At 35.1% G+C, this 23,701-nt stretch overlaps 1 protein-coding gene across 2 annotated transcripts in view; it reads right to left on the reverse strand.

Moving 5' to 3' along the window:
* Positions 1–23,701, reverse strand: part of LOC126836037 (lysine-specific histone demethylase 1A) — a 414,770-nt gene that overhangs the window by 5,535 nt on the left and 385,534 nt on the right. For both annotated transcript variants that reach the window (XM_050568998.1, XM_050568999.1), the window contains exon 13: positions 36–188. In XM_050568998.1, coding sequence (XP_050424955.1) covers positions 36–188 — 153 coding nt within the window. The remainder of the gene's footprint in view (positions 1–35; positions 189–23,701) is intronic.

Raw genomic sequence — 23,701 nt, forward strand, 5'->3', positions numbered from 1 at the left:
AAGGTAATATTTCACTGGAAGAGATTTAACCGTACCTTTGTATGTCTGCCCGCTGGCGTTGGAACGTGGATTGTACGTTGATACTTCGACGCCGTTGAGACCGTAAGTAATTTGCTTCACTGCAGTGTTCAGTTTGATGTCCAATCCTTCAGCAAGGGCGACAGGCACGCAAGAGTATCCGTTTCGCACTAAAAGCAACAAAATCCCAATAAAACTAAATAATAATTTTATTTAATAATAATACATAACAGCTGTCTATATAATTTATCAAGTTTGTGTTTGAAAAATATATCTAAAAATTTCTCTTTGGAATACATGCTCAGCGTTTGAGCGCATACATTTATTACATTTCAGGCATACTAATATACGAGGCGCTTGTCTCGTGCAGATGATCCCTCGAATATATCCCTTACTCCTATTTGTTCTTTCAAACATAACCCATTTTTTGGTCTACCCAAAAAACCTTATAAAATCTATTTAATTTTATCACTGCCGAACATCGTTGCGGCAATAGATTTATTCTGCGGCGAGTAAAAAGAATAAAAAGACAAATTCAATTTGTTTCATTCTGTTAGACATATCGATTAAACGTCTGTCTACATTTTTGTTTTACAATTCCATTAGATTATGCCTATACAACTTATGTATCCTACTCAGATGGTACAGATAAATCGCTGTGAATGAAAATACAATGTCCCATATTCCTTTAATTATACTAATAACACAGTATTTTTGTAGCAATATGTAAGTGTTTCAAACATTTCAAGAAGTTACCTAAAAAAAAAAAATGTTGTGGAAACAGACACTTTTTTTTGTGATTATTTCTACTTAAAAATGTTGTCAGCTTTGCAAAATATTACTCGACAAAATACATTGGTGACTTAAGAAACCGGAAGTTATTAATAATTTTGGTGAGACATTGAACGAAATATTGCTGAATTATAAGCTGTCGTCGGTCGCTTTGGAATCTGCCATTGTCCACAATGACGTTTTATTATGTACAAGCTGAACAGATTAAAAAAAAAACTTTTGACGTGTCAAACACAGAGAGGCTAGGGCGAAGTCTCGAGTTAGAAGTATTTGAAATTTAATTTAAAATAATCCCCGCAGCAAAGGTCGCTGACGTTATATTGATTTTTTTTTTGTATTCCCTTTTTATCTTTGTAGATAAAACGCAAATATTTATAATATATTACAAGGACGTTGTATACATTTTTGACATCAATGTGGCTCATATCACCGGTGTCTGTTAGCCATTACTTATAACTTACTAAAAAAAATACAATCTAAGTATTTTTATTTCCAGCAATAAAAATGTGTTGACGAATATTGATTTAGATTGAACCTTTTTTTAATAAAAACAATTATCATTTTATAAAAGTTACTGTATTGGGCTCGAGTACAAGAGTAAGCTAAAATAAAAATTAGTAAAATACATATTGTTGGATTATTTTTCCGGTGTTTCCCTTCATCGACTTGCCTACACACGGTGTACGGTACCGTAAAATAGTTCCCTCGAGAGACCGCCATAAAGTCTCGGCGTAACTGCCTCTTGGAAACACTACCACGTGTTACCTTTGATTGCAGTCTTACGGGTGTTTTGGAAACTTTGGACTTTTCTTTACAGCTAGAGTTTATTACAACGACAAAGCGGTGTAATACTATTTTGTCTATTCTAGGTACTGAAATACTACATCGCCCTTTGGTTATGTCTTTACAAGTGCGCCTGTGAGGCGGTTTACACTGTTTTGTAAGTGTCAACAACTAGCAGCGCTTCTAGTAAACGCAAACTATTGGCCAGTAACGGCGAGAGACTTGGTGTTTAGTAGGTATAATGCAATTTAAATTCGCTGACGGTGACGGAAATTGGCTGCTGTGTTAAATTTTATATCCAACATCCTTATGCCTACACAGTCACAACAAGACTAATTACTTCCATACATCACTGCTGGTCCTATTCCAGTTGTATACATTGTATCTTTCATCTGGCATCTGGTAATACTGAGAGTTCAATCACAACGAATACCATTAGCATCAAATACTGGATTAAAAAAGAAGAATATAGGAAAAAACTTTATGACCTTTCTGACGAAAATGATTAAAGATAGTTTGTCTGTCTTTTTACTGCTGTAGGCCTACGAAAAGCGAGTAAAAGAATTGCAATTTTTTTCTCCAGAACTTTTTACATTGTAATCGAATCAATCGTCCTGGTCAAGGTGCTTAAATGCAAACGTGTAGAGGAATGTTAGTATTGGCCACTGGGGAATCGGCTAGTACGATGAATCACTTTCAAATTACATTGTGCAAACTACAATGGCCGTGATCGAGGGAATCGTTACGAGTCACATTAAGTTTCCGCATCGACATTGTGTTTTGACAATAGTAAAATTCGTAGTTGGAAACAAATAAATGTCGTTTCGGATTTTTAATAGCCCATTCCGACGGGATGCCAGTTGATTTCCCTAGTCAAATTTCCAAACACACACACACACAGGTTTAATGTTTTTCTTCGGTATCCGAAGGGCAGACAGACCGTACGGGATTCGACTCTGACGGAACACTATAATAATAAAGCGCATTAAACGCGTGTATATATGATGGGTGATATTGGATTTCAAAGCAATCTAGTCGATGGTATGTGTTTTACGATGCGAACACGTTGTTTTTCATGCGCGTTTCCAAATAAATGGTTCGTAACCAACGGCATCGTTCGAGCTTGTTATTGCTTTGTTTATTGCAACAGTCCCTAAGCACAAGTGTTTTTTTGGTGCGTACATACTCGAATCATTCTTGAAACGTAGTTGAGGAGAAGACCACCGGTGGAAGAGACAGTGGTCGTGAAATTATCACCAGGCATGTCCGATTGGCTGTTCCTTCGATTCATAGATTAAACCGTGGCCTAACCCATTTGACATTTTGGACGTTCCGTGGATTCAAACGTTAAGGCTTTATGCGAGTTCGGTTTGAGTCAATTGATCTCTCTGTATTAATTACCGATTCGATTTCTGTACTACCAATTACAAAATTGTCATACGCATAAGCAAGTATTGCCATTTCCCTATTCAATTCCACTGCATGGATCACCCGTTGTACGACTAATGCCAAGTTAATTAATACGAGAGTCAATTTATCTCCTTGCTTAGCCTTGTCCTGACTTCGAAATGTGGAGATATTGCAGTCGGTGTTCGATTTAAAATTCCCAAACGTTGATCTTAATTATTGCTATCAACTTTTTGTATGGTAAGTTTGCCTAAAGTCAACGAAAATACATGTTTACAGAGACCGTTCACTTTGGAGCATTATTATCTTGGCTGCCGTTCATACTCTAACCTCGACTACGTTGGCTGAAATCAGTGAGGCTTGGCATTGTAAAAACTTTAAAACTTAAAATTAGTGCTACATTTATTTCTATTCATTTTCTTTATCGAATGTGCGTACATCGGTTGAAAAATATGACTTAGGCAGGTTTCATCGGAGGAACCTAATGGTTTTGTGAAATATACTTTACTGCGGCTATTGCAACGTTACAGACCTAAAACACTATTGTTATGAGCAATAATCCAACCGCCAATATACAAATGATTTGTAAATATATTCCTGCCACGAATACGACAACAGTTATATTATTTTACACTAATTTTAAATGTAAATAATTTAAAAGCCATTCGAGTATAATTTGTGCTTTGCGCGGAAAGTTTGGGAAAACTTATTTAATGGGTAGCCTTTGAAAGTATACACAATTGAATTACCCGAATGGCAATGGGCGGAAAATGTATTTCGAACTCTCCGGGACTTAGTAACGACTAAGATTGCTGTAAAGACGGTTATTACAATATATATATATTATATATATATATATATATTCCTAACGCTATTATTCGGTTTCTCCGCGGAAATTCCAGGGTTTTACGCGGTCCAGACGGTTTTATACCCGGACAAAATGTGTTTTATTATTATTGTCGTGTCTATTAACGTTCATTAACCGGACGGAAACTCTTATTTTAATTTTCGCCACAACAATATCCCCCGTTTTTATTGCCATTGTCCGTACACCGCGAAAACGTTGGACCGCAAATGGGAATTCGAGCTAACGGTACAGGTACGTACGACAACGCAATAAACGCGAATCGCCAACACAACAACAGAAGGCGAACCCTACTAAATTGTATTTTATACGAACCGTGCTAAGTACACGCGCGAGATGTTAGTTGGATAAATTAGTTAAGAAATTACCGCGAATTACAGCTAGAAATCGTCTCCTCTCGCCGAAATGTCTACAAGGCACCGTTGTGTAAAACAATACAGAATATCGCGTCCAATGTCTTTGGCCCATAAATTGAATAATGTTTAATAATGTTTTCGGATGGTAATTTTAAGATGGGAGATAATTGAAAGAAAATAGCTTGAAAATAAATAGGTCTGAGCACTGCGAATACTTGTTATCGGGGTGTGAGTTTAAGGTTAAGTTTTCATTAATACTACAGGTAGGAATAGAGAAATTCACACTAGGGATGGGACTTTTTTAATCCTAATTGTAAATTGTTTCACAAAAGCATCCCTAAAATTGTTACAGCTTCACTTCGGCTTACTTAGAGACTTGGCTCTAAATTCTGTGAGAGATTTCTGTATGTATATATATATATATATATATATATATATATATATATATATATATATATATATATATATACACCGACTACAAACACCAGCTTTCGCCGGCACGACTGGTCGGTTAAACCCAAGTATTATAGTGTTATTATCGCAGAGTCACGTGTGCCCTTTATCAGCTTACCAAAGTCCAAAAGTCATAGACATAGACACGACAGAACTTGGGGGGGGGGGGATTCTACGTTACATAACTTTACACGGAAAAGCCACAGCACCGTCTGAACCACATTTTGTGTTGAAACTCAATAAACAAACGTAATAATACTATTACAATAATTACCATATCTCTATTACGATCCAGCAAACTGCCAACGGCAACGGATTAAATCACATACACACATTCGTTGTGTCTTCCGGTCAATCCCGGACGTGCTCAAGGTGCAACACAATAACATAGTGTGTCGTCAAACCCGACTTACTAAGATTTTAATATGGCGTCGTTATCGCATTACGATCGTGGAGTTTGCGAGGAAATAACCTAACAACCTAACGGGCTGTCGAACGGTAAATACGGTTTTAAAATTTTTTTTTTTGGTGGTCCATGTTAAACCGTGTGGGTGTAGGTAATGTGGGTGCGTGGTACAACGCACCGGTGATATTGTCCGGGTTCGGTTTTTTTTTTCTTTCCTTGTAAATATTATTATTCAAAATACCACCTAAATTTACGCTAATGGGACCGGATTACTACTTAATGTCGGGTAACATGAAAAAAAAAAATCGGTCTAATTTAGATCAGGACCAGATACAGTCAAACTGTAGGGGTTCAGTTATAATTGCTTCGATCAACACTACGTAGATCCCGGCCAGACGAGTATTATTATTAAATCTTTATCAAGATCCGCTGTTGGCTATTTCCTCTGCACCGGTCCGGCTCTCTGCTCTCTATACCGCCGTCGCCACTATAATATAATATATATTATGTATATAATATGTTGTTGTTGGCTGGCCGAGATAATGTTACATATTATACGCTTCTATACTTACAATACGTGTACATATATACTTAACCTGCTCGGCTGACACGACTGTCGGAATAGCTAATGTCCATTTACGAACGAACCGAATCAATCGCCACCGCAGTCGATGGTATTGTAATTATTATTATTATTATATATATATATAGGACGACTGACGGCGACTTGTGAGCGGCACAACTTGAGCTCTTGTCCGTTTTAATTACCTACGTTGCGACGGAGGCGAGCGGAAAATAAAATATTTCAATAAAAAAATTTTAAAAACAAGGTCGCCCTGATTGTAATGCAAAATCCACCATTAAAACACGATATCAGGAGAATAATAGAATAAAACATTGTTATTGAATTACTAAAACAAACCGACTGCAATATCTAAATGAATTGTTGAAGCCCGCCGTTTCAGGACTTGACGACAATATTATTTTAATGAGCGATGGAACGCCTTAAAGTAAAACCAACTAAATTGCCATTTACATAATGCAAAACAAAAAATACTCCTCCTTGCTCTCTTATGGCCGGACCAAAAAGGTGAACCGTGGTATTTATCTTTAAGCATAACGCTGGTAACAGTTGTAATGATAACACTCTAATAAAGGAGACAAGTTAACTTCAACCAAATTAGACGAACCTGTGCACCGAGCCGAGCAAATTGGACACCATTGAAAAAAGCTACTATAATCATTACACGGATTACCGAGGTCATAACGGTTGTGTAACGCGGCCGAGTGAACCACACGACCGAATAATTGGATATCCGACACGACTTTAAGACGGGCTTAAGCAGCGTGGACGAACGGCTATAGATAATTCTTAATCCTGTTCGGCTTTATATGTGATATTCGGGGTGCATACGTTGGGGTCGCTACAACAACAATAACTGCAGTGCAATTATATGAGCTAACCCTAAATGTAACAGCTACATAAATGTTCTCTTGTCGGTTTGCAAAAATCTCAGCAAATTAGTTCATACTAATGATTTATATATTTTCATAAACATTTGTTTAAAAGTCATAATAAACATATTATACCTATATTGGTAAAGTAGTTTTGGTTTAAATCATTCTGTTGCACACAATCGCGTACATATGATTAAATAGTTGCATTTATGAAAAGAGTTAAGTAAATCTATTTGCTTGTGAAAAGGGTCAAATCCGTTCGATTAAAACTATTACTGTCGGTTAAAAAACAATTGTGAACAAATTTAAATAAGTACATATATTGCTTAAGAATTAAAAATATTTTTTTATAATTTTTTTCAAGTAAAATTGTATGTGAAAAACAGTTATTTTTAACAAACTGAATTTTACTACTCCTAGGTCTTCTTGTTAAACTCCTAGGTCTTCCTAGGTCTTTATTAGGTATTCTATTAAAGATTTCTATTATTAGGTTATATACAAATATTTTGTCTATATAAATGATTGTGTAATATTTTATCAATTATATTCTGTGTTCACCATTGAGGACCTATCCGAGTTTGCTTGGTACGCGGTTTCATTGATATATATTATGCAATACACAAAGGAGACGAGAAGTGGATATTTTCTGATTAGGAACGAACGAACGTAAAGTAGATGATAGGGGAGTGTTCGATTCTTGTCCTTCTGATGATCTTGATTGATGATCGATAAGTTCGACAAGAGTTTAGGTGTGTGTCCCACTTTCTTAAAACACTTTTCGTTAGAGTTTTTTTTTTAAGCCTGTTTGTCAATAGAGTCAACGGAGTTTTAGTCATTTTGAGTTCTCTACAAATGCTTGCCCTCTAGTCTTTTTTTCCCACCGTTGACCTGGTCTTCTTGGCAATAGGCAATATTTGTACCATCTGATCGCGTCCAATGGCGTTGGCCTATTACTATTAGGTGATTTTAAAGCCGTAATAAGTAGATACTTTGTAGTTGTAATTACTGCGTCAAGTACATCATACATAAACCACAGTAATTTCATGCCTAGATCATCGAACAGACTTTGCGGCCGAATTTTCTCATTTTGTATACATTATTATCAGTGTACACAAAGGAGTTGTGTCATAAATATTAATCATCAAAGCCGCGTGTTATTGCGTGACCGAACGCACTTAATGGCCACGGCGGATTTGGTACGGTGTGAGACATGACTTCATGAACACAAAGCTCTGTCAGTATTTATCTCTCTCTCTCTCTCTCAAACGCTCCGTTTACACTGCTATTATGTAGGTGGTACACCTCCTACTAATATGGTATAATATGTTTATAACGGCTGTCTGCCCAGAAGGGACGGGTCGAGGCCTACAAATCACGGCACCCTACCCGGATTTGCAGGACTTCTAATTTCAATTAGGAACGTGACACCGTCGTCTTTGGACGTATAATACACCCTTTGAATCCGAATTTCGGGGGAAAACGACAATCTACTTGCCCACGTTATCTGGCGTCCTATCGACGTGACTGGGGGGTGGGAGGGCACTGACCCTCGCCACCAAAGCTTTTAAATGACGCGAAAAGCGATCCGTTCGGACACGCCGGGGCTTAGGTACGTCTCCGGTGCATAATTAATAGGATTTTCCGACCGGGTTGTCGACCGGGATGCTGTAAGAAAACCGGCAAGAGAGCAGGAAGAGGTGCGGTGACATCGGCGTAAGTCATCCGCCGCATCGACTTTGCCAAAGACTTCAAACGGATTATTAATGTACTACTAATTAAACATAACAATTTCACCGCATCAGTGAAGTCGGCATTGGGTTACACGAGTGGAGTAAAGTTATACATATATTTTTTTCGTTTTTGCCAACACCTATCCGAAGTCAAGAGCTCCGTCTCGATAAGTTTCGCGCACGTTTAACCGATGTGAATGCACGTCAGTTATGAATTATTACACTTTTGTCTGGTCAACGTCTCAGATGGGTTAGGTTATGACTATAAGCCAGCATCGTGCACGGTTAACGGAAGAAAATGGCTTTCTCCATACGAAACACCTTTTGAGTTCACATCGACCTAAAAGAAAACGTCGGTTAACCCTCGTTGGAGGCTTAACGCGATAGGATGTCTATAAAGTTGTCAAGTTAAATTCATGTCTGTTATTTCAATAAAGAACAGCGCCCGACCGTTTTTCTTACTTCTCGTTTGTATCTTTGAATCTTGAAATTTTAGATATCTTAGAATCAAATGAAAATGCAACCTCTTATACCCAAAACTGGGGCTAACCAAAATTGACCGCTGACATTTCTAAAGTAAAAATGCCTCGTATAACACTAATAAATATTATACGGTTATATTTTTAAATTGAGTAAAATTTTAATAAAATTTTAATAGAAGAATAAGTATTCCGAGTTAAAAATATTTAATCTTTCTGTCAGTATAGCCACTAAGTGTTGTTTTTTTTATTAAATTATATTAATCTTTTAACTATTATATTAAAAAGATGCAAGCGTACAGCGTTAAAAGAAGAGTATTTTTCGCTATTGAACTAATAAATGGAACAAGAAACAATTTTTTTTTTTTAAATAAAACTTCTCTTGCCCCTAGGTGAAGGGTCAATGAGACCACATGTACTTGTAAAACCGATATGGTAGTAAACGATTTTGAATTATTTTACTTATAATATTTTATATATTATTGTAACCGCAGCATTAAGTCTACAGGCAATAATTGCATAACGTCGAGTTGCAATGAGTTTTAGGATTTACGGCTTCAATACACGCGAACAATATGTCGAGTACTTGTATGTATGTATAGTAATATACACAGACGATATTGAAACTGAAACTGAAATTTATTACAATAATATCATATACATGCTTAACGGGTGAAAAAACCCTATTGTCGATAAGCATTAAGTCATTATTTTTTTTTTAAATATATTATATTATGTTAGACACAAAGTTATATTCTTATTATTACTATATTTGTTGATGTGAGTAGGTATAGAGCGTAAAATGACTTGGCACACAATCCGGACGTTAACGTACCGAGACTTTGCCGTCTTGGTATAACGCGCTGTGTTTGATGGTGGCGAAAAATGTATAAAAAAAGGTCATCATGACTCTGACAGGGCAGCACTATTACACTGCATGTATATTATTGTATTAAAAAGATTGAACATTTCTAAAATAAATAAAAATCTAAAAAAAATTCTACACCAACAAATCCTAAAATATTGTTTTTTTTTTTTAAAAAAATGAGGTTAAGACTTAGGATGACGTTATACCTTCAATTTTCTAGCATAAAACCTAAATCACACAAAATGAATTTTACTCGAGCCATGCTAGTTTTAGAGAATATGTTTCCATAAAGCCAAGTTATAGTTAATTCAAAAATTTGTGTTTCAAGTTAAAATAGTTTTCTTGATAAGTCGTTATTACAACATACCTTTTAGTCGTCGTCCAACTTCTTAACTATCGTTCGTTTAATCTTTGATTTGTACAATTTAAATTACTAGTTTCATCGTGACTAGTGACAGAGTTACAAATGTCAGCGTTTTTAAGTAATCTAACTGGTCAGTTTGTTTTCGTGAGCAATTAATAATTAAACTTGCAGGTAATTTAGATTTAGTAAATAAGAAAGAATGTTGATTCTAGAGACGGAAGGCCGCTTGTAAAATTGTGTCACCTATCACCAAAGGTCCAAATGCGTTTTTGGCCAGTATATTTTTAAACGGTAAGTACATGTTGGCTTATGCTCTAAGTTGAGCAACGGTGAGCGACGGAAACGCGATTAAATAAAAATAAATAAGAAAAGAAACTTGAAATAAAACACTGCAATGCGGGTGGGAATTAACTGCAATCGCAAGTGAGTGTACTACAATATTGTAAGTGCATCATTCGAGTGGCAAAAAATAAAAACTTTGATTAATGTAAACATATTTACATTTGAAAATATTATACAAGATAACGTGTAACATACCGACTGTAAAGATTATAAGACACAATTAAAAAACATTATCCGCCTTGCGTTACGGCAGCCGGTCTTCTTGCCATATGCGATTATTACCATGTAAAATATGATTAACGGCGGATGGGAAAATTATTATAGTTTAAGAACAACAATTTGAAAAGAAAAAAATACCAATTCTGCCGCGGCGCCATCGAGTTGGTATATATATATATATATATTAAGTGCTCATAAAAAACTAGTCGTTTGGCCCACGTGTACTCGGCAGAGTACACCTAGCTGAGTAGGTACGTGTCGTAAGTCGTTCAATTTAAAGTAATAACAAGTAACAAGTTCCAAGACACTATTAAACCATAATTTATCAACCGTTTTACATAATATAGACACGAGATACGTTTAAGTCTTATTACCCGACATTATAGATATTTCGTCGAATTCAGTAAGGTTCTAAGTACAACAATAGATTACATTTTCGAACAAGGCGGTTCGCTTTACCATTGTAATTATCAGACATAGCAATCACCGTTTACTATAATGCCGCGTAGGCGTAATATACAATACAGGCCAAGTATAATTAATATTGTACTACGGTAGTTGATGGTAGTTTATGAAATTCTCATTACAAGTTACTTAACACTTGTTCGACTCGGTGTTGCTCGAAGATTCATCGACTACAACAGCATGACTTCAAAAAGTAAGTAAAAACTCACAATATTTCAAGCATAACGTTATTAGAAACAAATGGTTCCTGGAAGGATTTTTTAAACGGAATGTCTATTGAACAATAACAATCAGCTAACTTGCGTTTTATTTAAATTGCTTTATGACGTTTTAATTTAAAATAATAATTCAACTAGTGGCGTAATTGCCGAAAAAACAACAATTTTTTTTTTTTTAATGCGTTGACGATAAAAAATAAGTAATAATAAAGCACAGGCATTAAATACCGAAATTGTTTTCTTAACTTAGAGGTGGCGTGGACTAAGATTTCGAGACTGTGCGGACGGCTGTCCTCTGGCTTGCTGTAACTATTTTTTTTTTTTTTTTGTTTAAGTTTACCCACCAAAAAAACTACCACATACAGGTTAATGTCGGGTAAAAAAAAAGACAAATGGATACGAACAAAAAAATTACACAAGCACGCGTTGTAGGCGTCAACCGAGTAAATGCATTTCCCTTGTCGACCGTGTCCCGTGAACTCCTGAATCCACTTAATTATCATAAGACCGGTGCCCATAAAACAACTACATTTGTCCATCGCAACGGTCGTCCCGGAGAGTGCGACAGAGAGAGAGAGAGAGAGATGACAAACAGTAAACACACAAACAAACACAGGGACAGTTGTAAAAAATACAGAGAGAAAAAGAGAGCCATAGGATAGGGTGAGTTGAACAGAATGAATAGGAAGATATAACATATTATAATATTTAAACACACATAGGACGTCGAGTTGCAACTTGGTATTGGTTCATCTTGGAAATTATACATTCACATATTAACCAACAAATTATCAAAAAACGATTACATACCATTTTAAAAAGGAGCCGCACTGTAATAATTATTAGATTAAAAATTTAACATACTAGAAGTGTTTAGATGATTAAAAAAAATTATGCGTTCTTAATGGACATTAAGTCATCAACATTGCAGTAATTTTTCAAAAAATGAGTACAGCTGTTAATAAAGTATAAGCGATTGTATACTTTGACTTTATTTCTCCAACAATAATTATTAACACTCAGTCTGGCCGTCCAAACGGGTTAAATGTAAATAGATTTAATCATAAAATGATGGTTTATAGACGGATTCGCTGTCAAAATATAATGTTTGTATATTATACTTATTATATCGTTAGTTTTTTTATTTTCAACTGGACTCTGGAGTACTGCTCGCGTGAAATACACAACACGGCTGATGACGGCAAGAAGAAATTCACAAAAAAAAAATTAAAAAAAAATTGATGTAATAAAAACGGCCGCTTGCGGTTTGCAAACATGTTACAATGGTTTCACCGTCAAACACACGACAGTAATATTTTCCATTAAAAAACGACACCACCACAGCAGGTGCGAAAACTGTTGGGTTAGGTTAGCCGGTTAGTGTTTTTGTAGCACAAGACGGTTTTTTTTATACATATTATATGTATATCGTTGGCATCACACGAAACGTTGTTTTCTCCTTACCACTTCACTACATCCGTCGTCGACGTCTTGGCCAGTGTCGTTCGGTCTTACACGACCACAATGGCTAAAAACCACATTATATAGCTTTGTTCGTTTAGGTTTGACTTGGATATTATTATTATATTGTGTGTTCGACAAGCGCAATATTATTTGTCACGCCGGTCCAGGAATTTCATAATGCGAAAAAATATATATATATATATGCCATACACATACAAGTACATATTTTATCAAAGTCGATATATTTTGTTTTGTTTTAGCTTCGATGCGGAGCTGAGAAGGTATTGTTTTTACAATGATGTGTTTTTTTTTTTTAAATTTACAAACTTTTCAACTTAAAATTACAATGCTCTATAACTAAAATTTTTTTCTTTATTTCACTTTTTCAAGCAAAGTTTTAGAGATTTAGATCTGAAATTTAGACCAATGGTAGATCTAAAATGGAACTATAACATATACAATTTTCTCAAAAATCTGTAGTCAAATTTTTTTTTTATTAAGGAAAAACCCCAAAAATATGGTAAATTTACACTTTGGCCGTAGCCAGTTTCTAGATTGCTATGTGTGTGTGTGAATCAACAGTTAACAGGTAATGAAAATATTTTCATTATATTGTTAATTACGATACATGGGTAAATATGGCAATACATTTTTATAGACAGACGATCAACACTTATTGTATCCACCCTGCATAAGACTAAATATTAAATTTTAAGTACATTATTCCTGTCCCACGATATCTTCTAAACCGCTATAACTAGTTTGAACATTCTATCCACAGATTCGCGTCGAAGCGTTTATTTAAAAGTGATTTTATCACTTTCAATTATAATAAAATCTGTAGACCTGTGACCTATCCGTCCCCACTATGCCCCGACCCCACTGTACTGGCTTTCTTTTTGTTTCCTGCTATAGTTTAACAGTCTACACCTCTATATAATATAATAATACATATTTTTTTATTTGAATTCTTAACCGCCGTAAATCAGTGTATACCTAAACCGTGTAAGGCGCGAGACGATTGTAAGCTAACCTCAATGCAAAAATAATTCAACGACAAACAATGGGACGCAAAAAACAAAAACAGACATATTTTTCGTCCGAATTAACCGGTAAATTATTATTATTATTATTATTCAAACACAGTCTTGGCCGAATCGCGTCGTTTGGATTTTTGCCAATTTCCGCACTCAAGACATAACACACACACACACGCTTAAAGGTGTGGATTTGTAAAAATTATTATCATCCTCACACCGTTATCTCTTTGCACTAGTCACTAAACCATACAATACATACAAGTTTGTCGTAAGATAACGCCAACTCCTCGACCGCGTCACTTGGAATTTGGATTTTATATTTTAAAACACCCACTCGCGTTCAATGGCGGTCTTGGGTTTTTTTTTTACTGTCAAATAAACTAAAAAAAAATGTACCGCTACATTTTCACCAACGGCCGCAGTTGTCGAGACGGTTTAATTGAATCGACACGATAATAAAAAACTATTAATCCAATTTGTTTTATTATATAACTATGTATAGGGAGGAGGAGGAGTGGCCGAGTGGGTAAGGCGGCAGTGTGTTAGCGCTCACTGTCGCCGGTTCGACACTCGGTCACAGGCACTCCGTTTGCTGGGCGAGCAATCGTCCGGTAAAAAGGAACCGCCATCCCCCTCTCCGGCGACGGATTGACGACCCGTCCCGGAAGCGAATTCGTCAAGAAACCATCTTGATGGCAGCGTTGGGCCTTAAAGGCCCGTTAAGCTTGATGGTTTGGTTTGGATATAACTATGTATATATATGTTTGATATAGTTTTCTATAGCAGTATAATACTACCCGCATTCAAAAACCAATTACCCATAAGTCAAGGATAAAAGGCTTATAATATGCGATTCCCGATGTACTTGGTTGATTCTGAACCGGCGCACTTCCGTTTTCCAACCACTTATTATTTTATATTGTTAAAACTCTGAGAGCAGAGAGACAGGGAGAGAGATAAGGGGAGAAAGGGCAAAGTCTGTTTTTAACTTGGACGCAAAACTCAAAAGATATCAGGTTTAAATTTAATATTTAATTGTTAATCTCGTTTATTTAAAAATTTAAAAAGGTTAAAAAATAAGTAGCCACGACTTGAGTAGTATTAACAATGCCCATATTAATCTATTGTGTTTATTTAGGTGATACAAAAAGTTCAAAAACTCTATAACATGATCAGAGTTAAAACGAAATAACATACCTATTTTATATTCTAATATTATAATACTTATTACTCACCGGGCCTATAAAACTAAACGTTGGGCATGTAGTAAAAATGACAAGTATTTTTTATTTATTTTTTTGCTGATAACACTATCTTTCACTCCGAAGCCACCGTAGTTTTATGTCCAAACATTGTCAAGGCAAATTAAAAGAAGTTAAATTTATTATGTAAAAACCGAACGGTGACAGGTGAGATGGTAATAAACCAACTGTTAAGAGGTATAATATATTACCGTCATATTCGGCTAGAATCAACCTGTGGCGCCGGCAAAAACGATAGTATCTACTTCAACACGGAAAAATGTTAAGAAACCGCCAAGGAGCAAACAAACCAAAAATCCAAAAACAAATAAAACTATCATCGATAAGGAAAAAAATAAAAAATTTCTAATCCACGATTTCCTGAAACAAAAATCACTTATTCTTGAAATAACAGCTATCGAGGACAACATTTCTGAATGAGAAAAAAAATAATCAAACACTCTAAACGTTAATAATACTGTTGATGCAATATTGTATGTGTATTCAATTTATTTTACCAAAATTAACGACAGCCCAACAAAATTCGTAAAAAACAAGTTGGCATTATAATATATTTGTACATATTATATACAGTATAATATATTGTATACATATATTTATACCTTTAACATTAATAAATATTTAAATAATAGTGTTTGTCTGGTGTAACAATTTGCCCGGCCGTTAAGTTGTACCTATCCAACACGGAATGGAAATTAGTGAACGGAACAACAGCTTAATAACACATTCGTATGCGGAATACATGTTATTCCGTTGGGATCATTTCTTTTTGTTTTGTTTAACACAAAACTACAAGTCGAATAATATAATGTGTGGAATTTTTTTTTTTTTAATAATAAAAGTCGTGATCGTGTGAACAACTTCTAGGGAGTGTTATAGTCAAGTCAAACATACAAAACGTTTGTAAAAAAATAATAAAAATATAAACACCGAACAAAACGCTATACGGTGTAATATGCATAATATAATAATATTGTTATTACAAGGAAAAACCGAAATCAGTAAATCGTTCAGAATCGCCTACGTTGGCATTTGACACTTTGTCCGGCACGACAATGTATAGCAACGGGTTCGCTCTAAAAAAAAATTACTTATACATAATGTGTTTTAAAAATTCAAGTAGACGACCATAAAACACCGTCGGACACCAGACCGCCCCATTTGCTCTACAAATCAGTTTTACGCATTGCAAGTGTACTAATAATAATAATAATAATCTATTATACTACAATTTTTTTTAATCAGATGTGTTTGAAAGAAAAATGTATTTTTGTCTCTTGCAATTTTTTAACATTTACATAGCACGCAGCAAATATTTACTGAATGTTTTGTTGCGGTTTGGCGGAGAACTTTGGCAATATGATATATATTATATATATTTTTTTTTCAGGCTTAGAATTTATATTTTAATGCATATCAATTATTATACTGTAAATTGTAATTAGGCAATATTATCGAACAATTTGTGTTGATAACGTTCAATTTCAAACGGCTAAAACATACTGTAAAAAATATTCTGACATTATTTAAAAATATACTGTGATGATGAATTATAGCTGTTTGATGGAAATTTGATATTGGATATAATATATTATTGCAGCTGCGTGCGATAAAAATAATTTATATTTGTTGAGTTGAACAGCTTTGCGCGTTTGTTGGTCTTAGATATTTTCTATTTCCCTGTACAAAGCTTTGAATAATGCACAAACCGGTAATATTTGTCTATGAAATTAGTATTATCCAAGAAGTTTCTAATAAAAAGTTTAACACTATGCACAAAAAGTAGACAGTTTGAAAATATATTATTTGAAGGGTAGTATTAAAGGAAAACAATTTTAATACATTCAATAGCAACCTGTATATGTATATGATAAGGTTATGAGAAGGTAATGGAAGTAACGACTAGCCGATGTGAGAAAGGTATAAACTAAAATTCAACTAAATAAATAAACTATTAAAAAAAACCTTAACAAAAAAAAAAAACAATTTAACGTTTAACAATAAATTTCATTAAATCATTATGGTTTTAGGTAAATTTCTAAATTTTTAAAATTCCAAAATTACTGGTCCGTGAAATTCAATTTAATTTGAAACACGACAATACCGTTGGCTGCGTTTTGTTTACTTATCTTTGACAATACTCTAGGCAAGTCCAACGGTCTTGTTAAATTAAATTCAATTCCATTATTAGTATTATAGTTTTTTTGTACAAATGCCGTTTGAAATAAATAATACCGAACCCTCCCCGAGATCGGTATCGCATAATGCCGGTGCAATCCATTAGGCCGACCTTATATATTTTTCCTTGCCCGGAAACAAAAATCCAAAACGACTCTTGATGGGCGTGTCGAAATGACAGATGCACACAAAACACACATACTTCTTGCAGCAAGAACATTGTAACACATACATTGTTATGCATTGTTTGTTTTTTAAACGGTTATGAAACGCTATGCGATAGCCATTTTCTGTACACAGTTTGCTCATAAAAAAAAATACACTCACGAGCTTACGAGGTACCCATTTTGTTGTAAGTTTGTTCTGTATAAAAAAAAAAAAACAGCCTAACTAACAGCCAACGTGTTACGTATCAGTTTACCGACTAACCGAAAATAGCAACCCACCGAGTCTGCAGTGATTAGGTTCAACGACTATTTCTAGCCACAACCGGCCTCTTCCCCTTTACAACGACACAACAATAACCTAACTCATATGTCACCCCGTACACACTGCACACGTTCCGGCAATGTACTACTTACCCACTGACTAGCTGGCGAAAAAATTAAAAAACAACCGTGGCAGTCCCATTAGTTTAGAATAATAGTTGACGGTGTAATAGTAGAAGGGTTGAATTCAGAAGTAAAAACTGAAAATTAACTTTTTATCCATCGAATAACTTTATTGTGTACAGGTAGAATATTGTCTTAGATTTATTACAAATTTGTTCAAATTAGTTTCATAAATATTAAATTAAATATATGAAGTTATTGTGTGCGTTCACTAGTAAACATTACATGACCATTTTAGTGTCTTCGACTATTGAACCATAAATAATAAATATATGTATGTACCTACTATAGGTGTACAATGTCCGTATATAGATTTGACGCTTTTTTTTTTATTTCATGATAATTCTAACACAGTAGAACACAGACATACGGGTAAAATAGCGTAGGCGATTGTTAAATTATCCATATTGTTATATATTTTGATCTACGATTAAAAACTATTAACATTACCTTAATAGTGTACAAACCGGTGTTAACGTTATTCTCCGAGTATCTTGGACACTAATGATCGGGTTACTTTAAAAATGTCAATAAAATCAGAAAACAAAGAACAATTATTAATCGTCGGTCGTTCTGAAAACACCTTTAGCTTCAAATCCGGTTGATGAAATCGGTTTTCAACGACAAGCGATAGACGGATGTCCAAAACGCGTGCAATGGTTGCACGCGTACCGCAGTGAACGGGTTGCTGTGTCAAAAATAAAATGAGTTTCGGACCCAAACATCGTTAATATTATCATTTTTTACACCCAGGATAAAAGCGTCGGGTACAAACTACAAATCGACTCGATGACATGACTATACTTAAGCCTTATGCCGGGCATATAATATTTTAATGGTACTATAATGACTATTATATTACACTGACCCACTTGACGCAGTCATTTACGGCTTATAATGTTAGTATATATTATTATTACTGTATACGCTATAGGCCTTAACCTCGGGTTGTGATGGCTGAAAATCAAAACGTTTAAAACGATTTGTAATTACTCGAATTAAAGCCCATATTATAATATACATATAATAAAATACAAATATAAAACGCGTTATTGACACGAGCCGCCGTAATGCTGACTACCGAGTTACAATACATTAGAATATTAATAATATAAATATTACATTTTTTTATCCAAGACCATTTTGAACAATTGCTCCCCATGGAATATTAAATAATAATAATACCCTATCCCAAAAAATGACATGCCGCCTGTCCGACGAACCCTTCTTTGTGTTATGCGGTCGAAGCCGCACTTAAGTTCTAGTAGAACGTTCGTTTATAATATATTATTACAAGGTATGGGCTCTGTATAGAATGTGTAATAATTATTAATACAGCTGTGGTCGTTCCGAATTTGTTTTTAAAATTAATAATCGCCGTTTATGCCGCCTAAACGGTTCGCTGGAATTCAATGCATTCATAGGATCCTATCTGACGACAGGACAGATGGTTTTTAATATAATCTGTATAAATTGTTATAAAACAATTTTATCCGTTTAAAACTTAAATGAGTTTCAATGCAGCAATTGCGTTGTTTAAGTATTATATTGGAAAATCAATTCCAAAAATGGTGTTGCGGTGTCATGAGCTCAGTTGTCCATTAAAAGTAATATTTGAAGTAATAATAATAATAGTAATTGTCTTTTTACCCTTAATCAAAATTTGTGATCAATTCAATCAACTTAAAACAAAACTATAAATTCCCACTAAAATACTTTCATTGGGAGATCACTTTACTCGGTCTTGTCAAGTAATAATAATAAATTATACTTCTATAAGTTCTAATTATTGCGACAGATAGTATAAATAAATAAAATATTTATTTAAAAAAAAAATTGTAAGTAACAATGTTAATATTGTGATATACACTCATTATTGTAAATAAAACTTGAACACGAATGATGCACAGTGCTTTTCGTCTACAAATAAATATCCAACCGTTAAGTTCGTGTGATAACATATTACGTAATTTTCTGTTTAATCTTGAGTGGAAAAAGGATAAAATTCCAAAAATAAACTAAGATAGCTATTTTGTAGCTGAAAGGTAGACAAATTATAAGCGTATAACAGATAACATTTCATCGAAACATATATTTTATAAATTATAGCAGCAGTTATGTAGGAAATAACAGTTTTCTATAACGTTCCAATAGCTGGATGTTGTGAAATAAATATTATCCCTTTTCTACACAACTGTTGAATTATTAGCTAAAAAAAACGATTGATACGTTGAAATAATCACTTTACATAGATCTAGTTGCATTGACATTGGAAAGTACATACATTTTAATAACACATAAATAAATATACAGGAGAACTAATTGGACGTTTATTGGTCGTCTCTAGACTAACGCAACGACTTTGTGTTATATACTTTGTATTTTTTTTTACATCTATTACAAACCACAATAATTGTATTACTACAGAACATATTATTATTATACAACATGTCGTCTACTCACAATAAACCTTGGCCAAGCAGAGCTGCTTTTATGACTCTCGAGTATATTATGACACTGTTTGAACTTTGACGGTTTAACTGTACATAATAAATATCTGCAAGAACGTCGCGATGACAAGATAATATAACACCGGATGATATTGTTGCGCTTTAATTTTTTAAATGATTTACAGCAAGGCAATAGCATATTTTTTTATGATTTACATAATCATAAAAAAATAAAACATTAGTCGGAATAAACTTGTTCAAACTATTATACAAAATATTGTATATAATCACACAATGCCAGATTTAGTAGTCCAACCAACTTACAATTAATTATACCTCTCTCGACACCACAAACGCTGTGCGGTAAGAGATGTGGGCCAAACTTAAGTGCACATAATTTGGCTTTGTTTCATTTTGCCATAACCGAATGATAATAATTCGAACTCGACGATAAACTATTGTTCTACGAAACAGAATACAAACAGAGTTCACAACTAGTCAAAATACGGATTTCTATAGAAAGAGCCACTTTACAGCCTATAAATGTATTTATCAATTATATTTTATACAATTTCACATAAGAGCCAAATACAAAATATTATACTTCCAATGTAAATAATTTTTTCTAATATTTCTTTTAGAAATTTAAGACAATTTTTAAAACAAATAGACACACGTTTTTGAAAAAAGTGATCACTCGTTCCCTTTTGGGTTCTCATCACTTCAACTTTGAATTGCTATAACTTTGCTAATAATGGACGGATTGAGTCGAAATTCGCATAAAACATAATCTAGTCGTTTCTTTGTTTAACAATATCATTAACACCGAATTCGCCTTTCCCGCCACAAAGGGGTCAGTGTTTTCGATATAATGTGCTTAAGTCGTGGAGCATGATTGAAGCAAATTGATTGATTGAAGACTCTCGGTCTCGGCATACGCACTGTGTGCGTTCTACGACTGACTTGCCGACGACAACTATTACTTACATCTAGTCGGCGGCATTACTCTTTGTCTACCAGCAATTTGTCGAGTTTCCGGGCGACTCTATATACTTAATATAAAAATACACACGACACAGTGGTAATCTGTCGGACGGTTGGCGCCAGCTCAAGACGTAGTACGCATAATATTATTGTGACAGCGGCGATGGCGGCGGCGGCAGAAGACACTGCGATCTCGGGGTAACATCCGGGGCAGCAAAAGGGGAGAGGGGTAAGAGGGGAGGGTACAGCGCATAAATTATCGACGGCGGTAATTATTATTGTAACACGAGACCGCAGAAGAAGCCTTTGAGGACAAAACATCATACCACCGTAACAGCAGCCAGAGCAAGATGACGGATACACCGCAAGCATTCCACAGGCCTTCGGGGGCGTTCACTCCCGGGGGACGCGTAAAACAAGAGCATCGTGGGGTCTTTATATTATACAGCAGCGGCGGCAGCAGCATATAATTACCCAACGACGATTATTGTAATCTCTAAACGGTCGGTTGACGACGTACACACACACACACACACGGTAGCCGCTGCTGTGTAATTATAATAACAATAATATATTATAGTGTCTCATACACCAAGACCCGCGCACTCGTTTTGTAGTACACAACAATACAGTCTCGGGCGGAGGAGATAAACCGCGATTGCGGTGTATAATTTATATGATTTTATTCCCATCCCCCCCCCCCTCGAGTTGTTTTTAATTGCCCCACAAGCTGGATCTTGGAAGTAAAAAAAAAATAAAAACAACAATAATATACCTAACCCCTCCGAACACTGAGCTCAGGCGTTATCACAGAATACTATATAAGCCTGGTGTTATCAACGCAAGTAAAGTAACACATTTTTACTTTCCATGTAATTGGTACACAATATTACTGCCTCTCAAGTGGTGGGGGGGGCATTTTTCAATTTGAATACGCGTGCCATATCGTGTATTGAGTTCAGTGTCTCCGAAAGAATAACGCGTCGAGACGACAACGGGTTATTATTATTGAAAGTAGTCGATAATAATAGACTAGATAGCGAAAGACAGCCGAAAGCAACAGTTCCGGGCTAAAATTACAACGATAAGAGGCGCCGCCAAATGGAAAATCCGGGCGATGGTTATTATTACTTAAGTTCCAGTTGGAAAATCAAAACACGTGGTGGCAGTGCGTTTATTTTTGACGGATTCGTCTCCCCGAACCCGTCGCAAATCGATTCTTAGTCAACCCCATCGCATATACCTAACCCTTCAAGCGTCATCCTATAGGATATATCAGCCATGTATATACACACAGCACAGCAATATCACAGGGACGGATTCGATGACGAACACGTGACGTCGTTGTACGTCACTCAACGTCGAAACTATATTAAGTACTTGGGTAAAGTTATGGGGGAAAAAAATCGGTGTTATTTTTTTTATTCCATTATTAATACCACTCGTGTGTCGCCCGACAAACACGCAGACCGGCGTGGGTGTGTATCCCCTGGAAGACTTTATTCCATGTACACGGTGTATAGCGGTGGTGTTAATCAAATTGATCCGGCGGCTTACGGTTAGTTTTTTTTTTTTACTTCAAACACGCTTGTAATTTACACGGTGACACGTTTAACATGATTTCATTAAAAATCACTCATCGGCTTAGACGGACGTTACACTTGAGGGGTGTCAAACATTATTTAATAAAAAAAAGACATCTACCGTCTCACTCAACTGAGAAGTTATTGCGTGTGACAATGTGTTTGTGTTTTCTCTGTATCAACAAACATCTTTGGAACCACTAGAGACCTACTTATTTGATCAAAGTATCCATAAGAGAAATACAGAAGAAAGTACTTTGGTCAGTCAAACCACTGTCAAATGTGTAATTTTTTCCATATTAAAAACTCCATAGAGAAAACTCTGCAAAAATCCAAATTTACAGAATTGAAATCGGACCAACTAAAGGCTCGGGCACACAGAACGCGGTGTGCCATGGCAGGCAGCGATATTTGACTCTCGTGACAACCGAAAATATTGGAAAAAACGATCTCCGTGTGAATCAAGTTCAATACAGAGGCGATGGTATTCTCCAAATTGTTCTCTTTTCGTATTGAAATCATGCACACCCAACATCGTTTTTCCCTTTTTATTTTGGAGTGCAAGTAGGAGAAGAAGTTGCTCTTCGTCAGAACTTGACATATTTAATAAATACTTTTTCCCACATCGCTAAATTGTTTGAGTCCCTTGTCTTTAAAAGTCTATAAAACCCTCTGTTGACTTGTGTTTCATTGTCTACATCAACTTGCGCTCTTCTTCTAAATTAGTTTAAAATGGGTTCGTTTCGTCATGGTGCTCAAGTTGGTGTTATTTACACTGACAATGCAAAAGCATTTGGCCGAGTTGACCATTCTATCTAACTTTAGAGTAGAAGATAAATGATGAGATATCGAACGTAGTTTTCAAGTCTGAATAACAATGTTTAAATCGTTTCGCAAAAGGATCAA

Source organism: Adelges cooleyi, unplaced genomic scaffold (assembly GCF_023614345.1).
Source record: "Adelges cooleyi isolate 19-005CV unplaced genomic scaffold, UGA_ACOO_1.1 ACOO_flye_CR_arks_rails_tigmint_CR_PRNA_23, whole genome shotgun sequence".
In the NCBI taxonomy this organism is placed as follows: domain Eukaryota; kingdom Metazoa; phylum Arthropoda; class Insecta; order Hemiptera; family Adelgidae; genus Adelges; species Adelges cooleyi.